We start from the raw sequence: 26,140 nt of genomic DNA on the forward strand, positions 1-26,140 counted from the left end.
TTACAAATACTCTTTCTAGGGCTCAACAGCAACCCTTACAAAGAATATGGAAATTTGTATAACAACCTTACAAACTCTCGCAAAGAGTGGATATACAAATTTGACTAACAAATTTTGTAAGAAAAATTCTTACAAAATAAAGCCTTCAAATGGCAATGAAAAATAAAATTGGGAGCACAAAAGTCTCTCTCAAAATAAATTTCTCCCACAAGAAATTTATAATAACATTGAAGCTTTAGAAGATGAAGAACAATGAAAGAATTTGGAAAGAAAAAATAGAGAGAATTGGTATTTGATTTTGGGAGAGAAGAGTTGTTTAAATAACGGAAAAGAATTTGAAATTGGTTTGAAATCCAATTTAATTTGATTATGGATTAAAAATGAATTTGAATGAAGGATGGAGATTGAATGGAATAAAAATTATATATATACATATATATATAATATAATAAAAAGAAATTTCTCCATCTCTAACGGCTCTTCCAACGCCCCTCCTTTTTTTTTTCCTTTCGTTCTTTCATGTTACCAATGGTAACTTTTCAAATTTTCATCTTTTTTATTTCTTTTCTTCCTTTTTTTATTTCTTTTCTCTCTCTTCTTTCCCTTTTTTTTCTTTTTAACATCATGCCACATGTCACTTTCTCAATGACCCGTTGCAATGACTCAACTGCCACATCATCATCTCGGTATTTTTCCTTTCAATTTTTTTCGCCATAATTTCTTTGTTTGAACTCCGATTTGGGTGATTCAAATGTCGTTGGAATCATTGTTTGGAGCTCTACGCTGTAGACACTTAAAAAATACTAAAATTGTCAATAAACAAAATTAAGTTTGTTATCATCAAAATATTAATTAAATTAATTAATTAAAATTAATTAATATGAGATTAACGGCCAAAAAACCAACAATCTCCCATTTTTTATATTGACAAACTAGTAACGAAAAATGCCTAGACAATAAATAATAACAACATTAAGTCCAACATATCACCATAATGTTAATACTTGAAATTCATTCAAAGAATTAATTTCTCATAAATTCATTCATTTTTCTTATTATCTGTCCCCCTTTTGGAATCAATAAAAAATGACAAGTAAGAAAAATAATAAAAACATGAAAGCTCATCTTTTTAAAGCAGTTTAACAACTTCCCCTTAATAAGGGACAAAAAAACATTTAATACAAGTTTTTACAAAACTCCCCATAAATATATAAACAATATGCATAATGTTTATGCAAGGATATGCACAACCACGTATTTCAGATTGCAGCTCGAACTCGGCTTCCGGACCGATCTGAACACTTGGGCGGACCTGCACAAAAAGGTAAGCACTCCGACGATCAAGTCAGTATAGGTCGGGTTCCCAGTTTAGTTCGAGGTCCGAGATCATCGTACCTGATCGTGGAGTGAAGTCCTCTACTTATGGGTGGTAGTCCCGCTAATCTCGCAACGGTTACGCTCGGTAATCTCAGGATCGTCGGTTACGCCCGGTAATCTCGGGACCGACGATTATGCACAATAATCACGCCGCCGTCAGTAATTCGCATCGACCCCCACCGTACTTCCCGGTAGGTCGGACCTCGGCCAGGTTCACCTCGGCCCTCATACTTAGCATCTATCAATGCTAGTAGTGGTGATTTCGGCCGTCCAAGCTGGGCATGACTCATGAGTCATCTTGGAGCACCAATAGGGGTCCTCCACGCGTCCAGGGTATTTTCATCCCCAAACATTGGCCCCCTCTCTGTCTGGTCCGATCTCGACCTGGCAGAGAAGTTCATTCGATTTGCTTTGGACGCGTGGCGAGTTCCTATTCGTGGGAAAATATAACCGTCGCGGGAGATTTATCGTCGGAATATTCAAATATTCCGACGCTTCGGATCTTAGGGAGGATCCTTGCCGCTCGTTGATTACACGTGTACGGTGGGGAAATTCTTCCAACGGGCTATAAATGCCCCCAATCCTGCAGGTCATACCTTACGTTCCCTGAATTCTTGGAGTTCGATCTGAAGGCAGCTCGAACCCTTGGTAGGTCGGTCTCTTCCCTCACTTTCTCTTTCGAACGTAGTTGCCATGTCGTCCTCTTTTAGCAGCAACTTAGGATCCGATGAGGACTTAGCTCGTAAGTTAGAGTCCGAGCTCGAGGAGATAGAAAACTTTAGATTCTCCGATGACGGGGAGGATAGTGACGCCTCCACTTCAGGTCAGGGTTTGGAATACCCTTCTAGGATACCCGAGCACTACCTCGGATCCCTTCATAGGGGGTTCGCTATCCCTGAGAACATCCTCCTCAGGCTTCCGGAGGAGGGGGAGAGAGCTGACAATCCTCCAGAGGGATGGGTCACTCTCTACTTCAAAATGTTTGAGTACGGCCTCAGACTTCCCCTTCACCCTTTTGTCCAAGAATTTCTCTTCCGGACTGGGTTGGCTCCGGCTCAAGTGGCCCCCAACGGGTGGGTTGTCATTTTCGCTTTGGCCATCCTTTTTTGGCTACGAGCTCGGGATAGTGAGGAAGCCGAGCTGTTGGACGTAGACCAGCTCCTCGCGTGCTTCGAAGTGAAAAGGATAGCTAAGAAGCCTGGTCGGTTCTATATGTGCGCAAGAAAAGGCGCAGGCGGTATAGTTAAAGGGCCGACCTCCATCAAGGGATGGGTGAGGAAGTGGTTCTACGCTTCTGGGGAATGGCTCGCAAAGGACGAGTCAGGTCGTTCCTTCTTCGACGTCCCCACTAGGTTTGGGAACTTAGGTACGGAGTAGTTCTTGCTTTTTGTAATTTTCTTTTCTGTCATTCAGGTCTAACTCGGATTTTGTCTTCGTGTAGTTTCAATCCGACCAGTCCCCGAGCTTACGCAAGCCTCATTCGACACGTTGAAATATTACAAGGAGCGCTTTCCGAGGAGTAGGAAGGTCGGAACCCTGGTGACCGACGAGCTACTGCTCGAGTCCGGGCTGCTAGATTACAACCCTGCAGTTCGTCCCATTGAATCCTCGAGGCCGAACTCCGAACATGGTATGCCGAGCTTGCTTCCCCCCCTTTTTTCCTCTAACCTTGTGCTGACCCCTGTTTTTATTTTGCAGCCATGGTTTGCGGATTTGCAAGCAGCGTGAAGCGCAAGTCCAAGGGCCGAGCCCATGCTCTTGAGGCCGCCCAGAGTTCGAAACCTGCCACCCCTGCCGTGGCAGGGCCTGCCTCGGAAGATCCAGCCCCAGTGATCGAGCTGGAGTCTTCTGGGGGTCCCTCGAGGGAGAAGCGCCCCAGGGATCAGACCGAGGCGGTGGACGCCCTGCCTTTGGGCGAGGAGGTGAGGGAGGAAGTCCCTCAGAAGCGAAGGAGGAAGAAAAAGAAGGGGGAGGTCGGAGCTTGTAGGGTCTTGCCTGCGAGCTTCGCAGATCGGGTGGACGATCCTGAGGCCAGGATGGGCGGGACGTCCGATGTGACAGCACGGTTCAGAGTTGAGCCGTCAAGTTCCGGGGTGAGGGACCAGGTGTCCCGCATCTCACCTGCAAGTTTGGACCGCTGCCTAAGGAGGGCGTCCAAATTTGTGAGCGACCCTGGTTCCGTTCTGCAGAGGACCATCGACTATGCCGCCGAGGTAAGACTAGTGTCTCCATTTTTGCTTAATTTCGCCTAACAGGTAGCTCGGTCTAACTTTTTCCTTGTACCGTTTCTCAGGCGTTCGTTGCTTCCATTCAATCGGCTCTGGCTGTAAAGGCCGAGCTGGATGGGAGGGAAGTTCTGGCAGCGAGGGAGAAAGAGGAGTTCTCTGCTGCCTTGGAGGCTGCTTCCTCCACCATGAAGGATGAGCTGCTGAAGGCTCACTCTGAGGTGGAAATTTTGAAGGCCGAGGTAGAGTCCCAGGCCGAGCTGCTGAAGAAGGAAGAGGACAGGCGCAAGGCCCAACTCCGAGCTGCCCACGCTATCACCAGGGGCTAGGAGAAGGAGAAGTTCCAACTTCTGAAGGAGAAGGACGACATGCTCCAGGCGCTTGAAACGAAGGATAAGGAGCTGGAGCATGCGACTGCCGAGCTGGAGACGGCGAAGGAGTGCCTCAGCAATGGAGTCCTACTGGAGGAATCGTTTAGGCAGCATCCTGACTTTGATGGATTTGCCAAGGACTTCTCTGACGCGGGCTTCAAGTTCCTCATGAAGGGCATTGCTTCCGACATGCCTGACCTTCAGATCGATCTCAGCGGTCTGAAAAGGAGGTATGCCGAGAAGTGGGCGTCTGGGCCTGGCGGCACCCCTAGCTCCCAAGCGTTGGTGGATCAGTATGTCAGAGATCTGGACTCTGACTACTCCGACCTCGAAGAGGACCAGGTCGGCACCGCACAGGAGGGCACTCCTCAGGCGGACTCTTAGGCGATCATCCTTCATGAGGCTTTTCTCTGTCTCTCTTCTCTTCCTTTTTTGTTTGTAAGTGTCAGGGCAGAGCTGCAAGGTCTATAAGCCTTGGCTCTGCTCTCCATTCAATAAAGAGGCTCCCATTTGTTTTTACTTTGTCGTCGGCAACATCTTTTCTTTGCTTTCCTTGAACTGCGGCCAATGTCACCTCGCACCTCTTACTTTTGAGGCCGCGCCTTTAATTAAAACAATTTGAAAGCTCGAATTTGAATCTCTGTCTAGCATTCAATGCATTGCACCAACTCTGGATTTTTTAACATCGCACTCTTAACTTAAAAACGTTAAAAGGCTAAAATCCCAAGTCCGTAGCTATTCTTCACATCGCTCCTCGTACCCTAAAGTTCGGAGGCTTGACCATTTTGAACTTTTCACATCGTCCCTTTACCTTGAAGGTTTGAATTTTAAGTTCATCAGTGGTTTCGGCATCGCACCTCGTACCCTTAGGTTTTGGAGGATTGAATTTTAACCGACTGCTGGAATGTGATCGAGTGGGAGTCCGTGGCCCCCATTTAATTTCTGTTCGAACTCGAAATCATGAAATTAAATCATCACATTTATTCCGATCATAATTCTTTTGAAACAGTGTTTACAGATCCATTGAAAACCCTTCTGGCATTTCAAGGATAATAACGCTTCAGGTGCTCCGCGTTCCACGGGTGCGCGAGGACATCTCCTTTCAGATCGGCCAATACGTACGTCCCAGGTCGGACTATGCCCTTGACCTCAAACGGGCCCTCCCAGGCCGGATCAAGGGCACCCACATGGGTTTGGACCCTCCTTAAGACCAGATGTCCGACCTGAAAGGTCCGAGGTCGAACGCGGGCGTTGTAATGTCTGGCCATTCTGCCCTGATATTCCGCCAGGCGTAGCTGGGCCATTGCTCTTCTTTCTTCCAACAAGTCGAGGTTGAGGAGCAACTCTTCCTCATTTGCCGTAGGCTCGTAATGCTCTACTCTGTCAGATGCATGCCGATCTCAACTGGGACTACAGCTTCGGAGCCGAAGGCCAGGGAGAACGGGGTCTCACCCGTCGATTCTCTTTGGGTGGTCCGGTACGACTATAGAACCTCTGGTAGCTCCCCGGCCCACCTGCCTTTCTTGGAGTCCAGTCTAAGTTTGATGCCCCGCTTGATGATCTTGTTGACTGCCTCCACCTGCCCATTTACTTGCGGATGGGCGGGGGACGAGCTAAGATGACTTATGCCAAGTTTGCTGCAAAAGTCTTTGAACTTGGCGTTGTCAAACTGCTTCCCATTGTCTGTCACGATGGCCTGCGGTATACCAAAGCGACATATGATATTCGTCCAAACGAAGGACGTGACTCTGGATTCCGATATGTGGGAGAGCGCCTCGGCCTCGGCCCACTTGGTGAAGTAATCTAAGCAACCACAGCGAACTTGGTTTGGCCCTTGCCCAAAGGGAAAGGACCAATGATATCTACCCCCCACTGCGAGAATGGCCATGAGGCCGGGATGGGGGTGAGCAGCTCGGGAGGTTGGTGGATTATGGTTCCGTAGCGTTCGCAATTGTCGCAAGTTCTAACGAACTTCTTGGCGTCCTGGCTGAGGGTCGGCCAATAGTATCCTTGTCGGATCACTTTGGCTAACAGCGACCGGGCGCCTGAGTGATTGCCGCACACTCCTTCGTGGATCTCTCTGAGGACGTACAGGCCCTCTTCAGGGGTTAGGCATCTCAATAGAGGCAGGGAAAAGCCACGTCGGTACAATACCCCATCTCGGACCACGAACCGAGCTGCCCGCCTTGCCAACTTCCTGCGCTCCTTGGGGTCTTGTGGTGAGTTGCCCCTAATGAAGTCTGCGATCAGGTCCATCCATGAGGATTCTGGAGCGCCGATCTCCATCAGATCTGGCTCTAAGATCGTGGGATTATCTAAGATCTCGACGAGGACCGACCTGGCCAAGTCGGTCTCGTACGCCGATGCTAACTTGGCCAAGGCGTCAGCATTAGAATTTTCTGATCGCGGAATCCGGCTTACTTTGTAAGTTCGAAACTGGGCGAGGTACGATCTGACCTTGCCCAAATACTTCTCCATTCGGGTGTCTTTTGCTTGGTACTCGTCCCTGATCTGGCTCACAACCAGCTGGGAGTCACTGAAGACCTTAACACAAGAGGCCCCCAATGCTCTAGCGATTCGCAGGCCGGCAATAAATGCTTGATACTCATCCTCGTTGTTAGAAGTTCGGAAGCCGAACCGCAAGGCATACTCAAATCGCTCGCCCCCTGGTCCGAGCAAGAGGACCCCGGCTCCGCACCCCTTTTCATTGGAGGATCCGTCGACATAGACTGTCCAAGGTAGGTCGGACTCGCTCAGCTCGGAAGGTGGTGTGAGCTCGGCTATGAAATTTGCCGCTGCTTGTCCTTTCAACGGAGTTCTGGGTTCGAACTGGATGTCGTACTCACTTAGCTCTATTGCCCACTTCATTAGGCGTCCGGAAGCTTCCGGCTTATGGAAGATGCTTTTTAAGGGCAAGTTAGTGAGCACCACCACCGTATGGGCTTGGAAGTATGGTCTAAGCCGTCGGGCCGAGGTGACCAAAGCGAGAGCCAACTTCTCCATCTGAGGGTATCTAGTCTCGGCTTCGGTCATAGCCTTGCTTGTGTAGTAGACCGGGTTTTGCCGCGCTTCCTCTTGCCTGATTAGGGCCGAGCTGACGGCACTGTCAGACACTGCTAAGTACAATTGGAGCTTGTCCCCCGGCATGGGCTTGGCGAGCAAAGGTGCCGAACAGAGGTAGCTCTTCAATTGCTGAAACGCTTGCTCGCACTCTGCTGTCCATTCAAACGGCCCTTTCTTTCGTAGGATTTTGAAGAAAGGAAGGCACCTATCTGTCGATCTTGAAACAAACCGGCTCAGGGCCGCAATCCTGCCATTGAGACACTGAAGCTGTTTCAGCGTCTTCGGTGCCTCCATCTCGGTCACGGTTTTAATCTTTTCGGGGTTGGCCTCGATTCCCCGGTTGTTCACCATGAAGCCGAGGAATTTTCCCGAAGAGACTCCAAAGGCACACTTAGCGGGGTTGAGCTTCATTTGATATGCTCTCAGAACCTCGAAGGCTTCGGTCAGATCGGAGAGATGCGACTTAGACTGCTTGCTCTTGACAAGCATGTCGTCCACATACACTTCCATATTCCGGCAGATCTGCTTGGCGAACATTTTGTTCACCATTCTCTGGTAGGTCGCTCCTGCGTTCTTTAACCCGAAGGGCATGACCTTGTAGCAGTACAGACCTTGGTCTGTTATGAAAGCGGTATGACCTTCATCCGAGACATGCATCTTGATTTGGTTGTATCCAGAGTAGGCGTCCATGAAGGTGAGCAGCTCGTGCCCGGCTGTGGCGTCCACGAGCTGATCAATCCTCGGCAGTGGGAAGCAATCTTTCGGGCATGCCTTATTTAAGTTGGAGAGCCACTCGGGATACGAAATTTCTCTTATGTATTCAGCTTTCAAAAGTTTGCTAACTTCCTCAACAATTACATCACTCCTCTCCTTGTTTATAGGTCTTCTCTTTTGTTTCACAGGTCGGAATGATGGATCTATGCTGAGGCGATGCGTCATAATTCGCGGGTCAATGCCAGGCATGTCCTCATGGGACCACGCAAAGACGTCCGAGTTGGATCTGAGGAAGTGGATTAGCTCCTCTCTGTCGGTGGCCCCCAACTTGGTTCCTATGCTTACCTGCTTCTCGGGACTAAGCAGAGGAACAAGCTCGAGCTCCTCAGTGGGTGCGGCAAACTCCTTCCTCGGCGGGTCGGCCTCGAACTCGAGGGTCCCATCCCTACCGGCGAGAGTTTCGAGGGCGCAGACCGATGAGCCTTTGAGTGCGGAGGCATAACACTCCCTCGAAGCGGTCTGTTCTTCTCGGACCGTGCCCACGCCATTGGGGGTGGGATACTTCAAAACTTGATGAAATGTTGAGGGAATGGCCCGAAATGAGTGGATGATGGGTCTCCCAAAGATGGCGTTATACGCCGATCTACCATCAATTACCACGAACTCGACCATTTGAGTGACTCGAGTTCGGTCCTGCCCCAGCGTGACCGGCAAGTCGATGCAACCCTCTGGGATGACCGATTCTCCAGAGAACCCAACCAGCGGTGTCGGGCTTTTCTTCAATTGCGATCTCGTCCATCCCAAGGCGAGGTAGGTCGGTAGGGGCAGGATGTTAGCGGATGCGCCCCCGTCTACCAGCACTCTCCTGACCACCACATGATCAATCAAGGGAGCAATCACAAGTGCATCATTGTGGGGCAGGTGGACCTCCTCCAAGTCTGCACCGTCGAAGGTGATTGGGCAGGTCGGCCCCTGCTCCCTGATGATGCACACCTCGCGCCTGGCTGCACGGGCTAACTCCTTTCTTTTATGTCCGGACTGACCCCTGCTTGGCCCACCAAAAATGGTATTGATGACCGCAGGTCGGTCAGTGCGCCGGGGCGGCGTCCTTGAACGCTTTCGCTCTTCTTTTTTCTCTGCTGAGCTGGTCCTGGGCTTTCCCACAAATTTCTTGAAGTAGCCATCTTGAATTAGATCCTCAATTTGGCGCTTCAACTCCCAGCAGTCTGACGTGTTATAGCCGTGCTCCCGATGGAAGCGGCAATACTTGTCCTTGCTGCGCCTCTCCGGGGCTCCCCGAAGCTTCTCAGGACATTTGAGTAGTTTTTCCATTCCAGATTCCTCGATGTTTGTTAGGATCTCGGAAATTGGAATCGTGGTCGGGGTGAAGCGTTCGTAAGGTCGGCTCCTGATAGGTCCGCTCTCCGCCCTTCGATACTCAGCTCGGACGCTGGAAAAGGATCCCTTGTCCTTGGACTTGGGATATGCCCTTTCTACATCTTTTCCACTTCCGCCCCGGCCGATCTTTCGTTCCGGTTGGCCGGTTTTGGTTCGGAGGAGCTCCTGTCCATCGATGACTTTCTTCGCCTTCTGAAGCACCTCGGCGAAGGTGGCCGGGGCCTCCTCTCCAAGTTTCACCGTGAGGGCTTCGTCGGCTAGACCGGTGAGGAAATAGCACATGGCCGAGTCATCGGAGCAGTGTGCGACCTTCAACTGCTCCTCCTGGAATCTGGTGACATATTCCCGCAGCGTCTCACCCTCCTTCTGCCTGATGGTGGCGAGATGGGTCGCTGTCTTTTTGTCATAGTGCCGAGAAGAGAATTGGGCGAGGAACTCCCTTCTCAGCTGAGAGTAGGTCGAGATCGACCTTGCTGGCAGTCTCCGGTACCACAATCGCGCGTTGCCAGTAAGCGCGATCTGAAAGGCGCGGCATTTGATTGCGTCTGATGCCGCTTGGAAGTCCATGAGGCCTTCAAAGACCTCAACATAGTCCTTGGGGTCCTTCGTCCCATCATAAGGCTTCACGGTAGGAGCTTTGAACTTCGGAGGGATTGGTGCTTCCAAAACGTCCGAGGTGAAGGGCGATTCTCCCAAGTCGCCATCGTTTAGTGAATCGTCTTTCTGCTCACATTTGGCCTTTAAGGCCTCCACCTGAGCATCGAGCTTGCCCCTCAGCTGGTCGAACTCCTCCCTTGTGATTATCCCTACGGGATTGTGAGAGGATTCAGCCTGCTGGTTGGAGCTCCTGTGTGAGCGGGATGGTGACTGCCCTTTTCGGAGAGACGAGCCTCTCTTTCTGTTGAGATGCTCACGGAGGTCTCCCCTCTGGCGAGTGTACCCCTCACTCTCGTTGTCTTCGGGACGTTCCTCCTCGGCTGGGCCGAGGTGGGAACCCCTTTGCTCGCGTATGTCCACGCGCGTCACTCGATTTTCAGATCGGGACCCTGCGCCTGCAGCTAGCATCATTTCGTTATACATTTCCTCCATGGAGCGCATTTGTGTGCGCATTGCCTCCATCTCTCTCTGGAGTGCATCAAAGTTCTCGCTTGTTGGAGCCAGGGCTGGACCCCGGGCGCCCTTCTTAGAGGTCCCACCTCGGCCATGGGTGGCCTTGGACGTCCTCGGGTGCGCAGGCGGTAGGGCAGGCGCGGTGATCCGTGCTGACCTGCGGAGGGGTTCTGTTGCTAGGCCGTCGTGACCTTGCCCCTCTACCGCTGCTGCTCCGACCTCCCTCTGGTGGGCATCGCTGGCAGCTAGGGTCCTTCGATCCGCCGTATTGGTCGAGTTTGCGGGTTGAACCATTTTCGTCAGCGTATTGGTTTAAAAGGATTGGGATGACTTAGATTGTCGCTTCCCACAGACGGCGCCAAATGTTTATGCAAGGATATGCACAACCACGTATTTCAGATTGCATCTCGAACTCGGCTTCAGGACCGATCTGAACACTTGGGCGGACCTGCACAAAAAGGTGAGCAGTCCGACGATCAAGTCAGTATAGGTCGGGTTCCCAGTTTAGTTCGAGGTCCGAGATCATCGTACCTGATCGTGGAGTGAAGTCCTCTACTTATGGGTGGTAGTCCCGCTAATCTCGCAACGGTTACGCTCGGTAATCTCGGGATCGTCGGTTACGCCCGGTAATCTCGGGACCGACGATTATGCCCGATAATCACGCCGCCGTCAGTAATTCGCATCGGCCCCCACCGAACTTCCCGGTAGGTCGGACCTCGGCCAGGTTCACCTCGGCCCTCATACTTAGCATCTATCAATGCTAGTAATGGTGATTTCGGCCGTCCGAGCTGGGCATGACTCATGAGTCATCTTGGAGCACCAATAGGGGTCCTCCACGTGTCCTGGGTATTTTCATCCCCAAACACATAAAAAGGGTATAGTTTCAACATACCTCAATAAGCTTTAACATCAACACATTTAGCGTTTAATCCTTATCAAGCTTAGTAGAGGGCTCATGGGAGTTTTTGCAATTTTAGTTTTGATAAACTTGAACATTTTGAGCAAATTCTCCCAACATACTCAATTTCAAATTTACTATACATACTTTTAAAAAAATTTACATAAAGAGGAATAAACAATGATAAGCAATATGAAAAAAAATTCACTTATATATAGTATTACTCCCCCTAAAAACATGCAATCTCCTGTTAAAACATAAAAGCAATAAATGTCAAGGAGATAAAGGGATACAAGCAAAAATTATCTCAACAATTTGCACAAGATAGATATATTAAAAACAAATCATGGTATATCAATCTATCTTAAACAAATTATTGAATTATTCCACAAAATTTTCATACAAGAAAATATAGCATAAGACAAGTATAATTCCAAAGAGAGCAATTTTAATTATCATGATTAAGCATAATAAATCACATACATGAAAGATACTCTCAATTGAACTTATCAACTTATCTAACAAAAAAAAAATTAACAAATTCTTGCAAGATTTAAGACACCATCATGATACAAAATATCAAATGTAGGAAAATAAGCACCAATTGATAAAGAAAAATCGACATTGATATCAATTTGTCAAAATAACAATATCACAAATTATGCCACCAAAAAAGTATTACAAAATAAATATAAGCAAATGACACCATAAAAATATTAATCAAACGAACACTTATGCCAAATGTACTTGATCATAGGTCTAATTTGACTTATGTCACCACAAAAAAAATATCAATCAAATATAGACAAAAAAAAATTACAAAAATTAATTAAACTCTTTTGAGCAACAAGCTTATGAAACTTTCAAATATGAATTACTTTCATAGATACTCCCCTTATGAAAAATAATTTAACAAACATTACAAAACACATTCATTTGAACATAGGACAAATAAGATACTTAAACTAATTTTCACTTCACAACATACTCCATAAAAAAATTATCCAAACACAAAATTTATCTCCATGAAATATACATAATGCATGCCAAAAAGCATCTAGAAAGAAAACTCTAATCCAATGAGCAAAATAATGCACAATTCCTTTTCAAGAGAATTAAACAATATTTTTCAACTATCAAGAAAAATATTTCTCAAAGCTCAATATCCTCAATATCAGGCTAAAATAGACATACAATAATTTCTTCGTGGCATGTAATCTAATAGTCAATCAAGTAATAAAGATTAATACAAAAAAAAATTGCAATTTACTCGAGAGCATTAATTCACTAATCCATAATCAATCGATAGAGATTAATGTCAAAAATATTCTTGATATACTCAAAGACATTTAATCTAATAAACAATAAAATAGAAGAAATCATTTTAATTTCTCTAACGTATAAAAGAGACCAAATTTATTTAAAGAGTAAATCAATAGCATAGTAATCTCAATAAACAAAAATACCAAATACGTCATTTTGCTTGATGTGTTCAAGCAAGCTGCTATATTGCTTCAACGAAATTAATTTCTAAATTGTAAGTCCAAAGCAATTATTAGTTCCTTGTAATCATAGCTACAAAAAGAAAGCTCAACCAAACGATCTTGATACCCATTTCTTGGGTCCTTTATTGTTAGTGACCCTAGAATTTGGAATCCATTTTAAATTAGTTCCAATATTTTTAGTATTCATTTTTGGTAAATAACAAGTATTGAATTTATGATCAATTTTGCCACATGACACAACATTAGACTTCTTAACACGTTGATTTTGTACTCTACTTTTCATGAAGAAATTATTTCTTGGATCATTATTTAATTTAAATCAATTAGGCCTAATGACCTTTAACTCCACAAAAATGACAAGTAGGTACAAATTTTGATTTTACATGCATATTTCTAACATTTTTATGTTTAGGTACAACATAAGCATGTTTAGGCATAAACTTCAATATCACTTTTATGTTTATGAATAAATTTAGCACTTGTATTAAAATTTAAAACATTGAATTTAGACAAGTAACAAGAATAAGTTTTATGTCCATACTTGCCACATGAGGAACAATTAACATTATGCAAAAAATTATAAATTATTTCTTTCAACAAATTTATGCACCATACTTTTCTTTGGAAAATTTTCTTTTAGAGCATTGTGAGACTTTGCTCTTTGAGAAAATTTTCTTCTAGAAGAAATATTTTATGAATATTTCAATTTAAAGCGCTTGGGTCTAATATGACCTTCAATACCATAATGATGACATATTGGCACAAAGCTAGATTTAGCATTCTTAGAAACAACATTAAGTATATTAAGCTTAGGCACAATAGGTGATGATTTAACAAAAATAGTTTTAAAACTTGAAGGAGTAGAGCATTCATCAATGTAGTCTAATCCCCTCTTATTATCACCTACTTACAAAATTTCCAACTCTCCTACAACCCCAAGATTCCTTACCTCCACTATGAATATCCAACACCATATTGACCTTATTCCCGAGGCTACATTACCAAATCTCCCTCATTATCGTATGAGTCCTGTCGAATACAAAATACTACATGACCAAAATACTACACCTAAAAAATACGGATTTTGGCAAATGTGTATTGATAGCAGAGCTATCAACAAGCATACTATTAAGTACCGGTTCCCTATTCCTCGAATAAACGTCCTCCTATACCAATTAGGAGGTGCTCAATTCTTTTCTAAAGTAGACCTCCGAAGCGGATACCATCAAATACGCATCCGTCTAAGGGACAAGTGGAAAACAGCCTTCAAACCCAACAAAGGGTTGTTCGAGTGGCTGGTCATGCCTTTCGGCTTATCAAATGCACCAAGTACCTTCATGAGACTTATGCACTAGGTTCTTCTTTCTTACTTGCATAACTTTATTGTGGTGTATTTTGATGATATATTAGTATATAGTAAAACTCAAAATGATCACCTAGCATACTTACAAACTTTATTTACAGCTCTACACACAAACAAACTAGTTATAAATCTCAAAAAATGCTCTTTTTGGTTTTGGAGATATCATTTTTGGGATTTATAATTAGTAACCAAGGACTGAAAATGGATCCGTAAAAAATACATGCCATTTTAGATTGGCCCACACCACAATCTGTTAAGGGAATTCAATGTTTCCTTGGAATCACATCCTTTTATAGAAAATTTATTCGAAACTTCCACCATAACTAGCCCCCTTAGTGACTGTCTAGAAAAGGGCAATTTCCATTGGGGCGAGGATCAAACCAATTGTTTCCTTACACTAAAAAACAATCTTACTGAGAGCCTAGTTCTCAAACTTTCGAATTTTACCCAACCCTTGAAGTCGCAGTTGATGCCTCTAGGATTGGCATTGGAGCAGTCTTATTTCAACATCAGCATCCCATTGAGTATTTTAGCGAGAAGTTAAGTACTTCCCGATAGAATTGGAGAACCTACAAACAAGAGCTTTATGCCCTTGTTCGGGCTCTAAAACAGTGGAACACTACTTACTAAGTCGATAATTCATCTTATTTACAGACCGTTTCTCACTTAAATTCCTTCACACACAAAAATTAGTGATCAGAATGCATGTTCGGTGGCTTTCTTTTTTACAAAGATTTGACTTTGTAATCAAACATAAGAGTGGTACTCTAAACAAGGCCACTGACGCCCTAAGTAAAAAAGGTTCTTTGCTCACTGTCCTACAAGGAGAAATCATTCCTTTTTCTTCCCTACCCATAACTTATCAAGATGATCCTGATTTTAACATTATATAGACTTGATTTCAACATTATATAGACTCGATATCAACAGCACCAAAATCCCAGGGGATTTTCACATCACCATGGGTTCCTTTTTAAGGGCAATTAACTTTGCATTCCTCACACTTCTTTAAGAGAGACTTTAATCAAAGATCTCCAGGGGATTGGCTAACCATTTTGGCCGTGATAAAACCCTTACTTTAGTAGCAGCACGTTTTTTTTCGGCAAATAGGGAAAGATATATTTAGTTACGTATCTAAATTTTTCATTTGTCAAACAAATAAAGGGACAAAACAAAATACGGGCTTATACATTCCTTTACGTACACCAAAAACTATTTGGGAAGGCCTCTCTATGGACTTTGTCCTAGGTCTACCCCGCACACAACGCGGGTTCGATTCAGATTCAGTAAGATGGCTCATTTTTTTGCATGTAAAAAGACATGAGATGATGTGTATGTTGCTAATTTGTTTTTTAGGGAAATAGTTCGCTTACATGGCATCCCTAAGACTATAGTTTCAGATCGAGATGTCAAGTTTCTCAGCACTTTACATTAAAGCGGAAATTCGATACATTCTTAAAATAAAATACCATCAACCATCCACAAACTGATGGGTAGACGGAGGTGACAAATAGGACTATTGGCAACCTTATACGGTGTATTTGTAGTGACCGGCCAAATCAATGGGATTTAGCTCTTGCACAGGCTGAATTTGCCTTTAACCACATGCAAAATAGAACAACGGGGAAGTCCCCCTTTGAAGTTGTTTACACTAATTTGCCAAGGTTAACTGTGGATCTAGCTAATATACCTCTTTCTATTGATGTTAGTGTCGAAGCGAAGCAGATGGCCAAAAAGGTAAATCAACTACATAAGGAGGTTCGAGAACACATTGAGGCGGTCAATTCCAAGTACACACAGCAAGCGGATACTAAAAGAAGAGTGCAAGAGCTCAAAGAAGGAGACCTAGTCATGATACACCTAAGTAAAGGAAGACTACCTACAAAATACGAGACCGACCTGGCCAAGTTAGCATCGGCGTACGAGACCGACCTGGCCAGGTCGGTCCCCGTCGAGATCTTAGATAATCCCTCGATCTTAGAGCCAGATCTGATGGAGATCGGCGCTCCAGAATCCTCATGGATGGACCCGATTGCGGACTTCATTAGGGGCAACTCACCACAAGACCCCAAGGAGCGCAGGAAGTTGGCAAGGCGGGCAGCTCGGTTCGTGGTCCGAGATGGGGTATTGTACCGACGTGGCTTTTCCCTGCCTCTATTGAGATGCCTAACCTCTGAAGAGGGCCTGTACGTCCTCAGAGAGATCCACGAAAGAGTGTGCGGCAATCACTCAGGCGCCCGGTCGCTGTCAGCCAAACTGATCCGACAAGGATACTATTGGCCGACCCTCAGCCAGGACGCCAAGAAGTTCGTTAGAACTTGCGACAATTGCGAACGCTACGAAACCATAATCCACCAACCTCCCGAGCTGCTCACCCTCATCTCGACCCCGTGGCCATTCGCGCAGTGAGGGTAGATATCATTGGTCCTTTCCCTTTGGGCAAGGGCCAGACCAAGTTCGCTGTGGTTGCTGTGGATTACTTCACCAAGTGGGCCGAGGCCGAGGCGCTCTCCCACATAACGGAATCCAGAGTCACGTCCTTCGTTTGGACGAATATCATATGTTGCTTTGGTATACCACAGGTCATCGTGACAGACAATGGGAAGCAGTTTGACAACGCCAAGTTCAAAGACTTTTGCAGCAAACTTGGCATAAGTCATCTTAGCTCGTCCCCCGCCCATCCGCAAGCAAATGGGCAGGTGGAGGCAGTCAACAAGATCATCAAGCGGGGCATCAAACTTAGACTGGACTCCAAGAAAGGCAGGTGGGCCGAGGAGCTACTAGAGGTTCTATGGTCGTACCGTACCACCCAAAGAGAATCGACGGGTGAAACCCCGTTCTCCCTGGCCTTCGACTCCGAAGCTGTAGTCCCGGTTGAGATCGACATGTCATCTGACAGAGTAGAGCATTACGAGCCTACGGCAAATGAGGAAGAGTTGCTCCTCAACCTCGACTTGTTGGAAGAAAGAAGAGCAATGGCCCAGCTACGCCTGGCGGAATATCAGGGCAGAATGGCCAGACATTACAACGCCCGCGTTCGACCTCGGACCTTTCAGGTCGGACATCTGGTCTTAAGGAGGGTCCAAACCCATGTGGGTGCCCTTGATCCGGCCTTGGAGGGCCCGTTTGAGGTCAAGGGCATAGTCCGACCTGGGACGTACGTATTGGCCGATCTAAAAGGAGATGTCCTCGCGCACCCGTGGAACGCGGAGCACCTGAAGCGTTATTATCCTTGAAATGCCAGAAGGGTTTTCAATGGATCTGTAAACACTGTTTCAAAAGAATTATGATCGGAATAAATGTGATGATTTAATTTCATGATTCCGAGTTCGACCAGAAATTAAATGGGGGCCACGGACTCCCACGCGATGGTCCTCTGCAGAACGGACCCAGGATCGCTCACAAATTTGGACGCCCTCCTTAGGCAGCGGTCCAAATTTGCAGGTGAGATGCGGGACACCTGGTCCCTCACCCCGGAACTTGACGGCTCAACTCTGAACCGTGCTGTCACATCGGACGTCCCGCCCATCCTGGCCTCAGGATCGTCCACCCGATCTGCGAAGCTCGCAGGCAAGACCCTACAAGCTCCGACCTCCAAGGGGGAGGTCGTCTTCTTTTTCTTCCTCCTTCGCTTCTGAGGGACTTCCTCCCTCACCTCCTCGCCCAAAGGCAGGGCGTCCACCGCCTCGGTCTGATCCTTGGGGCGCTTCTCCCTCGAGGGACCCCCAGAAGACTCCAGCTCGATCACTGGGGCTGGATCTTCCGAGGCAGGCCCTGCCACGGCAGGGGTGGCAGGTTTCGAACTCTGGGCGGCCTCAAAAGCATGGGCTCGGCCCTTGGACTTGCGCTTCACGCTGCTTGCAAATCCGCAAACCATGGCTGCAAAATAAAAACAGGGGTCAGCACAAGGTTAGAGGAAAAAAGGGGGGAAGCAAGCTCGACATATCAAGTTCGGAGTTCGGCCTCGAGGATTCAATGGGACGAACTGCAGGGTTGTAATCTAGCAGCCCGGACTCGAGCAGTAGCTCGTCGGTCACCAGGGTTCCGACCTTCCTACCCCTCGGAAAGCACTCCTTGTAATATTTCAACGTGTCGAAAGAGGCTTGCGTAAGCTCGGGGACTGGTCGGATTGAAACTGCACGAAGACAAAATCCGAGTTAGACCTGAATGACAGAAAAGAAAATTACAAAAAGCAAGAACTACTCCGTACCTAGGTTCCCAAACCTAGTGGGGACGTCGAAGAAGGAACGACCTGACTCGTCCTTTGCGAGCCATTCCCCAGAAGCGTAGAACCACTTCCTCACCCATCCCTTGATGGAGGTCGGCCCTTTAACTATACCGCCTGCGCCTTTTCTTGCGCACATATAGAACCGACCAGGCTTCTTAGCTATCCTTTTCGCTTCGAAGCACGCGAGGAGCTGGTCTACGTCCAACAGCTCGGCTTCCTCACTATCCCGAGCTCGTAGCCAAAAAAGGATGGCCAAAGCGAAAATGACACCCCACCCATTGGGGGCCACTTGAGCCGGAGCCAACCCAGTCCGGAAGAGAAATTCTTGGACAAAAGGGTGAAGGGAAAGTCTGAGGCCGTACTCAAACATTTTGAAGTAGAGAGTGACCCATCCCTCTGGAGGATTGTCAGCTCTTTCCCCCTCCTCCGGAAGCCTGAGAGGATGTTCTCAGGGATAGCGAACCCCCTACGAAGGGATCCGAGGTAGTGCTCGGGTATCCTAGAAGGGTATTCCAAACCCTGACCTAAAGTGGAGGCGTCACTATCCTCCCCGTCATCGGAGAATCTAAAGTTTTCTATCTCCTCGAGCTCGGACTCTAACTTACGAGCTAAGTCCTCATTGGATCTTAAGTTGCTGCTAAAAGAGGACGACATGGCAACTACGTTCGAAAGAGAAAGTGAGGGAAGAGACCGACCTACCAAGGGTTCGAACTGCCTTCAGATCAAACTCCAAGAATTCAGGGAACGTAAGGTATGACCTGCAGGATTGAGGGCATTTATAGCCCGTCGGAAGAATTTCCCCACCGTACACGTGTAATCAACGAGCGGCAAGGATCCTCCCTAAGATCCGAAGCGTCGGAATATTTGAATATTCCGACGATAAATCTCCCGCGACGGTTATATTTTCCCACGAATAGGAAGTCGCCACGCGTCCAAAGCAAATCGAATGAACTTCTCTGCCAGGTCGAGATCAGACCAGACAGAGAGGGGGCCAATGTTTGGGGATGAAAATACCCTGGACGCGTGGAGGACCCCTATTGGTGCTCCAAGATGACTCATGAGTCATGCCCAACTCGGACGGCCGAAATCACCACTACTAGCATTGATAGATGCTAAGTATGAGGGCCGAGGTGAACCTGGACGAGGTCCGACCTACCGGGAAGTTCGGTGGGGACCGATGCGAATTACTGACGGCGGCGTGATTATCGGGCATAATCGTCAGTCCCGAGATTACCGGGCGTAACCGACGATCCCGAGATTACCGAGCGTAACCGTTGCGAGATTAGCGGGACTACCACCCATAAGTAGAGGACTTCACTCCACGATCAGGTACGATGATCTCGGACCTCGAACCAAACTGGGAACCCGACCTATACTGACTTGATCGTCGGAGTGCTCACATTTTTGTGCAGGTCCGCTCAAGTGTTCAGATCGATCCGGAAGCCGAGTTCGAGCTGCAATCTGAAATACGTGGTTGTGCATATCCTTGCATAAACACATGGCATAAGAAATGCAGATTCAAGACAGTTGGAAAATAGCTATCAACTTCAAATAGTTGAGACCAAAATCTAAGCCTTTTGATACTATAATTCTTGGCACTGATGCACAATTGCCCATTGGGGCCAGAGGGGTCGTTTAGTGCAGAGAGAGCTTTCTATTCGACGAGCAATCGTTGCAATTACGTACAAGCTTTCAAATGGTACGGAAAGCTTTGCAAGAAACTAACCATCACGTTTATCATATGGTTCTGTAGAAATCTGGTACTTCTCCACCAGTGAGGTAATCTTCATGCCAACCACCACCACAAGTCTATTAGGGGTCGAGATCAATAATATGTAGCTGCAGCCCATACCTTTTCAAATAAACAATTACACATAGGTTAATAAGAAGCATAAACTCACATTATAATTTCTCATCAACAATGGGATATAAAATAATAAAATACTATTTGCAGAGTGGATAACAAAGCAAATGCAGTGGAAAAAATAGTAAAAACAAGCATTACTTCCCAAAACACGCCCACCAAATTCACAAGTAGCTTCCTTGGAGGCTCACAATTACTTTTATTTTCACTGTTGTGAAACTCATATATCAGAATCTCAAGCTCCTTCTAGAATCAACCTCATACCAAGGAGAAAGAGAGTAGCTAAGGAAACTCACCATTCATCTAAAAGTTTCCAACATAACCAATTCTTGTATTCTCCATGCCAATTAAATGAAGGCATTTTTGTCCCATCCCACTGCTTGGTTGGGATAAGAATAATTTTTCAACTCATTAGAATTATCAACAAGCTGCAACACGTTTTAGTGTCTGCAATCAATAGTATTGTACGACAGAACACTTAATCTTCCCATCATAAACTAGAAGAGTAATGGTTAATAAGATTGTTCTGAATCAATACTATAAAAGGACAACTACTTTTCATAATATCGCCTACCATGACATTGAGAAAAACGCTATCAAATTTTTATAATAACATTTATTAGACGCTATCGAAAATGCTATGAAATATCTGCCATAGCATTATTTTAAAGTTATAAAAAGTTTCAATCAAAAAACTTCTTATAGCAGTTTGCATAACATTGAAAAAATGCTATGAGAAGTCGAACACTTTCAAAAACATGGCCTACAACCACATTACAAAATCGCCATAGAAAGTCAACGATAGCGTTTTTCAAATGCTATCGGATGTAATTGTTGTTGTGTTAGAAACCTAGAGCTGCCAAGTCTGACCTTTCTACCATCCTGGGTTTAATTTGCCAAGCATAAAAAGGAAATCTTGCAAATCAGGAGAGAGAGAGGAAATTTGAATGTTTAACAAGCTTAATTGTTAGATTAAGAACTCACAAATGCAGTCAACTGGGCAAGGTTTAATGCCCTACATTATTTTTTTATATAGGATCAGCCCACTGTGCAACAGCTCTAGCTCTCCCTTCAACAGAATCAACAGCAGAAGTTTTTCCAGCAAATAATGGAGGTGTAGTCGATACCAAGAAGATCATAAAGATCAAAGTCTGTGATTGAAGAAGCAGTGGCCCTGCGTGACATAGTGTTGCCATAAAGATTCCTGGAAGTAGAAGAGTTGTACAGACCCAATTTTCTTGGAATTGGATGGTGTCTTGTTGCAGCTGTGTGTGTACAGAGGAAGCCATGCGGCACCACATCTTCCTAGTTTTCAAAAGGATAAGGGAAGAGAATAAAGATGCTTGTGAGTTGAATATGGCCCTAAAAAAGTGGAAGGAAGATATTTAATGACAAGACAAGTGGTGAGATATTTTTGTTGATTCTTGTGAGAAAAGTCCATGTGGAGGAATTCCAATGACTGAAGCCTTTTTTTACAATTAATTTAATGAAAATGCTTCAATGATAAACTTAAAGACCTTTGTCTTTTCCTCACAAAAGCTTTGAGGCAATGATTAGAACACAATAAAGAATACCACGAGCTGGAAGGAACCTAGAAGTGGAATATCTCAGAAAACCCACGATAGTTGATGTGTTTACGGAATCAAGAGACGTTTACGATGTCAATACAAACAATACTCTTGATTTTCAGAATCTTTAACCGGTTTCATTTGATCTATAAGTAAGTTCAGCATCATGTAAATTTGTTCAGAATCACCGTGCGTTTTATCATGAGCAATGAATCTATGAAGGAATCCAAATACTTCAACAAAACTGAAACCAGGAGATTTCTTCACTCCCCTCTTTTCCATAGCTTCTCTAATGTTTCTGGCGTCATCCCAACGCTTGTCAACGGCATATATATTCGATAAGCCGACATATCTACCATCATGATTAGGATCCAACTCAACAAGCCTCCTTCCTACTACTTCTGCAAGGTCTAGTTTACCATGTTTCATGCAGCCACTCATGAGAGCACCTAACATTGACGATGTTGGCTCCACAGGCATTTGACATAGGAATCGATAAGCCTCTACTACCTGACCAGCTCGTGATAAGGCATCCACCATACAAGCATAATGCTCGACCTTCATCGTCATACCACATTTACGAAGGCAATCAAAGAAATACCAAGCCTCCTTTACCAATCCACCATGAGCACAACAACTTAACAAGCACAAATATGTGATCTCATCGGGTGCAATCCCAAACTTTTGCATCTCTAAAAACAATTCCATGGACTCCTTAATCAACCCATGTGTTGCCAGACCTCCAATTATAGCATTCCAAATTAGAACATCTGTACGTTGCATTGAACCTGCACGAAACACGGATAAAGCTTCATGTATTGCGCCACACTTGGCATACATGTCCACCAGAGATGTCTGCAGCACAATAGTCAATGGCAACTCATTCTCAACTATATAATTGTGCATCATCCTCCCTTTTTCAAGCGCACCCAAATGGGCGCAGGCACACAGAACACTAACTAAAGTCACCTCATTAGCCATGGGTCCAACACAACACATGCGCTCAAACAGGGCCATGGCCTCCCCATACTCCCCGCCCTTGACATACCCATCAATCAAAGAGCTCCAGGACACAACATCCCTTTCAGGCATTAAATCAAACACCTCCTTGGCCATACCCACATCCCCACATTTGGCATACCCATCCAACATAGCATTCCAAGACACCAAATTCTTCACAGCCATTTCGTCAAACACCTTGCGTGCAGACGCGATATCTCTGCAAGAGGCATACATGTGGATCAATGAATTCTGCACAAACTTGTCACTCTCATGCCCTGTTTTCGCAACATGAACATGCACCGCCTTCCCGAGCTCCCAATTCAATATACGTGCCGACGCTTTTACGAGAAAAGGGTACGTTAAGTAATCCGGGGTGACCCCATTTCGCAGCATTTTGACAAAGAGCGTAATCGAACGATTTGGGTTTTTGACATTTGAAAAACCCCTTATGAGAGTGTTCCAATTAAAGGTGGTGGGATTGGGGAGATTCAGTAACAATCTGTAGGAGTAATCGAGATCGCCGGCGGGGGAGAGGGCGGAGAAGGAGAGAAGTGGGGAAATGGCAACGTCGTCTTGAGAGAGGCCAGAAGTGAAAAGCAGCGCATGAATTCTTTTGAGTTCGGGCATTGATTTGAATCTGTGCAGAAGTGAGATTAGTGTTTGATTCAAAAGAGGGATGTTAGAGAAGGAAGAAGCATTCAACATCTGAATGCACAAACCCCCTTCTTGAAAAGTTACTTGTTTCATCTTTCCATGTGGAGGGATCAAGAAAAACCCCCTTGAAAATGGTAAGTCGTGGTAGTCTCAACAGATGCACAAGTCATAGCGTATCTGTACAAGAAAAAACCATACTAAAATGGGGGAAAGCTTTGTAAATTTATATAATTTTTATTTAACCGCATTGATTGTAAAATAGAAAGTATTTAAATCCAATCCAACAGATAACTTACACTAATGATTTTTTTGGCATTGATCTTAGAAAGAATATGGACAAGTTGGGTGGATTTCTTGTCTGCTTCACATTCCAAATACTGCAGAATCAAAAGGAAAGGAAACTTCAAGACATACAAGCAACACGGCTTACAGAGTAATTGCTTTCAAGCATGTGTGCAATGTTTACATACAAATCCTAGACTTTTCTTTCTTGTAATTCGATCTAATCCACACAACATAACCACCAATAACCTTTTCATGGATATAAAGCATCAGTCGCAAACTTGTTTTTCAAATCCTCCATAAACAACTAACTTCAATAATTTTTTTTTTTAAATACATATTTTACATTTACTCCAATTGCATTAATGTCTACTCCGACGCTATTAAATATAGAATTGAAACGTCAAGATCAATTCTATTAATTGTCTTTTAGCAAAACATTGAATTTGATTGGAGAACTAATTAGACACAAGTAAAAGTTCAAAAACATATTTAGACAACTTGGAAAATTTAGGCACTAAACTAATAGATTCACCAATAATTCTAAGTCAAAAACTGACCTGCACTATTACAAGATTCTTTCACCAGTAATTTGTCAAACCATAGACCACATGCACTAGGAAAAAGTCGATGCTAGAACTTAGGCACATGATACCTAATATGGGTCCAAGAATTACGAAGTAAACCTTGAGCTCATATTAGCATGGGTTGAAAACGAACTAGAATTTAAGTCTAATAAATTCCATAATAATAAAATGTTTTTGAACGACAAAATCATAGAAGCAACAACCTCACCTTGTTCCTAGAATAGTAATAAATAATATTACCAGATTCATGTATCCGTAACAATATAAGAGCAAAATCCCAAAAACAATATCAAACACATCATGTGTCACCCAATTATATATTTCATTGACAACGAACGAACTTGTTCCTCAAGGGTATTATGATATTAGTTTCCCTTTAGGATTCTCACTCTCACATGATAATAACACCGAGAAGAAAAAACAACTGACTTCAAGTAATGAAGAAAAAAAACATAACGATTGTTAAATATTTTTTATAAAAGCGGTTTTCAAAATATGATATTCCATCTGGATTTGCAATTGAATCATTTATCCTACGAACCCTAAACAGCATACATTCTATACAACAGAATTCTTGTAACAAATAACAGGTAAAAGTTTAATATCAAAGAACAGTAGCTAACCTTAGCTCTTCATCCCTGACTGAGTGAAGACGGAATCAGCCTTTTGTGCCATAAAAGAAGCTGGAAATTCTCATTTCTTCTGGAAATTGACACAACATCTAAAAGAAGAAGAGTAATGCTCAAAATGTATATAAAAAATAATAAACAGAACAAATATTAAGCAGAGATGAAGCAGTCCCAACGGTACCATGTTTATAAGAGCGACTTCTGTATGAGTTGACAATCAAATAATTGAAACATACTATCAATCAGGAAATATCATGTTGAGTATCTTGTTAGGTAATTGTAATTTGGCAGGTAAACTTAAAGACATATTCCCTATTCTTTGCCCCATTTGTATCAGACAATACTTTTTGTGGGAAAAATATAGTTTACTGAAAAGACATCTTTCATTAAGAATAAAGGGAGGACAAAAACCCAACAACAAAATGAGGGCCAAACCAACACACGGGCATCCAAAAACACACATACACAATTTAGAAGAAGGGTTCCCAGCCAACAGTCATTGGAAATAGAAGGGATGGGGGAGAACTAGAAGTTATAACCAAAACAATACAAGGCCCGGCCATATGAAAGCATTGAAGTGCGTAACACTCCATACCTTCCCTAATTCAAGGTCACAAAACCAACTGTCAATTTCCAAAAAAAAAAAAAAAAAAAAAAAAAAGAAAGATTAATTCAGACCTAACTGTGCATAGTGGAACGTTCAATGCTCATCCTTCCCCCAGCCGGCAACAACACTGAAAATATTGAAACCTGAACAGTATAATTACAAAGTTAAAGATAAGCATACCCATGAAACTACCAGCAGGATATGTCTTGTCTGTCCTCACCTTCCCATCGACCAACACATGATGTTGCATTAAAATTGCAATTAATTCTCAACAAATAAGATAGAAACGCATGAACACGTCACAAGCTGAAATAACCTAACACAAATACATTAGTCTACAATGATTTAAGGAAAACAAACACAAAAACAAAATTCAAATCCAAAGGGAAACCGAAACATCGACATTCAACATCTCAACGGAGAACACCAAAGGACAAACGAAACAATGGAGTAAGACGTTTGTAAAGGGATCCACTGACCATATCTTTAAAACGAAGTTCGACGGGGCAGAGTGAGACTGCCGCTGGCGCCTGCGAGGAGAAAGCTACAGCTTTTGGTGAGGCGAACGTGAGAGCCAAAGGTGGTGGTCCAATGGCGGTATTACGGAGTCTAGGACTGCAAGGGCAAAGTTTTTGGTATTTTGGGCTGAACAGGGACTTTTTAGTATTTGTCTTTTAAACATCCCTTCAAAAACC

At 44.6% G+C, this 26,140-nt stretch overlaps 2 protein-coding genes across 3 annotated transcripts; both read right to left on the reverse strand.

Annotated features, from left to right (window-relative positions):
* Positions 1 to 1,014: 1,014 nt before the first annotated feature.
* On the reverse strand, positions 1,015 to 21,274 carry LOC148209113 (uncharacterized). 2 transcript variants are annotated; one of them, XM_088117742.1, is made up of 3 exons: positions 21,136 to 21,274; positions 19,979 to 20,104; positions 1,015 to 18,159 (listed from the first exon to the last, which is right to left on the reverse strand). In XM_088117742.1, exon 3 carries the CDS (start codon positions 10,550 to 10,552, stop codon positions 5,777 to 5,779), a length of 4,776 nt encoding a protein of 1,591 aa, XP_087973868.1. In that variant the 5' UTR covers positions 10,553 to 18,159; positions 19,979 to 20,104; positions 21,136 to 21,274; the 3' UTR covers positions 1,015 to 5,776. The 2 variants fall into 2 exon arrangements, with proteins under 2 accessions (XP_087973868.1, XP_087973867.1); XM_088117741.1 differs by having other exon boundaries at positions 21,101 to 21,239.
* On the reverse strand, positions 21,057 to 26,140 carry LOC111025604 (pentatricopeptide repeat-containing protein At5g08305). The gene is given in 7 exon segments (XM_088117743.1): positions 21,057 to 21,779; positions 21,781 to 23,517; positions 23,637 to 23,717; positions 24,833 to 24,930; positions 25,517 to 25,588; positions 25,666 to 25,751; positions 25,925 to 26,140. Coding segments are annotated over 2 exon segments (1,674 nt in total). The 5' UTR covers positions 23,434 to 23,517; positions 23,637 to 23,717; positions 24,833 to 24,930; positions 25,517 to 25,588; positions 25,666 to 25,751; positions 25,925 to 26,140; the 3' UTR covers positions 21,057 to 21,758.

The sequence above is a fragment of the Momordica charantia genome (assembly GCF_013281855.1).
Source record: "Momordica charantia cultivar OHB3-1 chromosome 9 unlocalized genomic scaffold, Mcharantia_2.0 BLBB01000009.1, whole genome shotgun sequence".
Lineage (NCBI taxonomy): Eukaryota > Viridiplantae > Streptophyta > Magnoliopsida > Cucurbitales > Cucurbitaceae > Momordica > Momordica charantia.

Coding starts and splice junctions, on each gene's coding strand:
- LOC148209113 (XM_088117742.1), bottom strand. CDS start 10,552: ATGGTTCAACCCGCAAACTCGACCAATACGGCGGATCGAAGGACCCTA.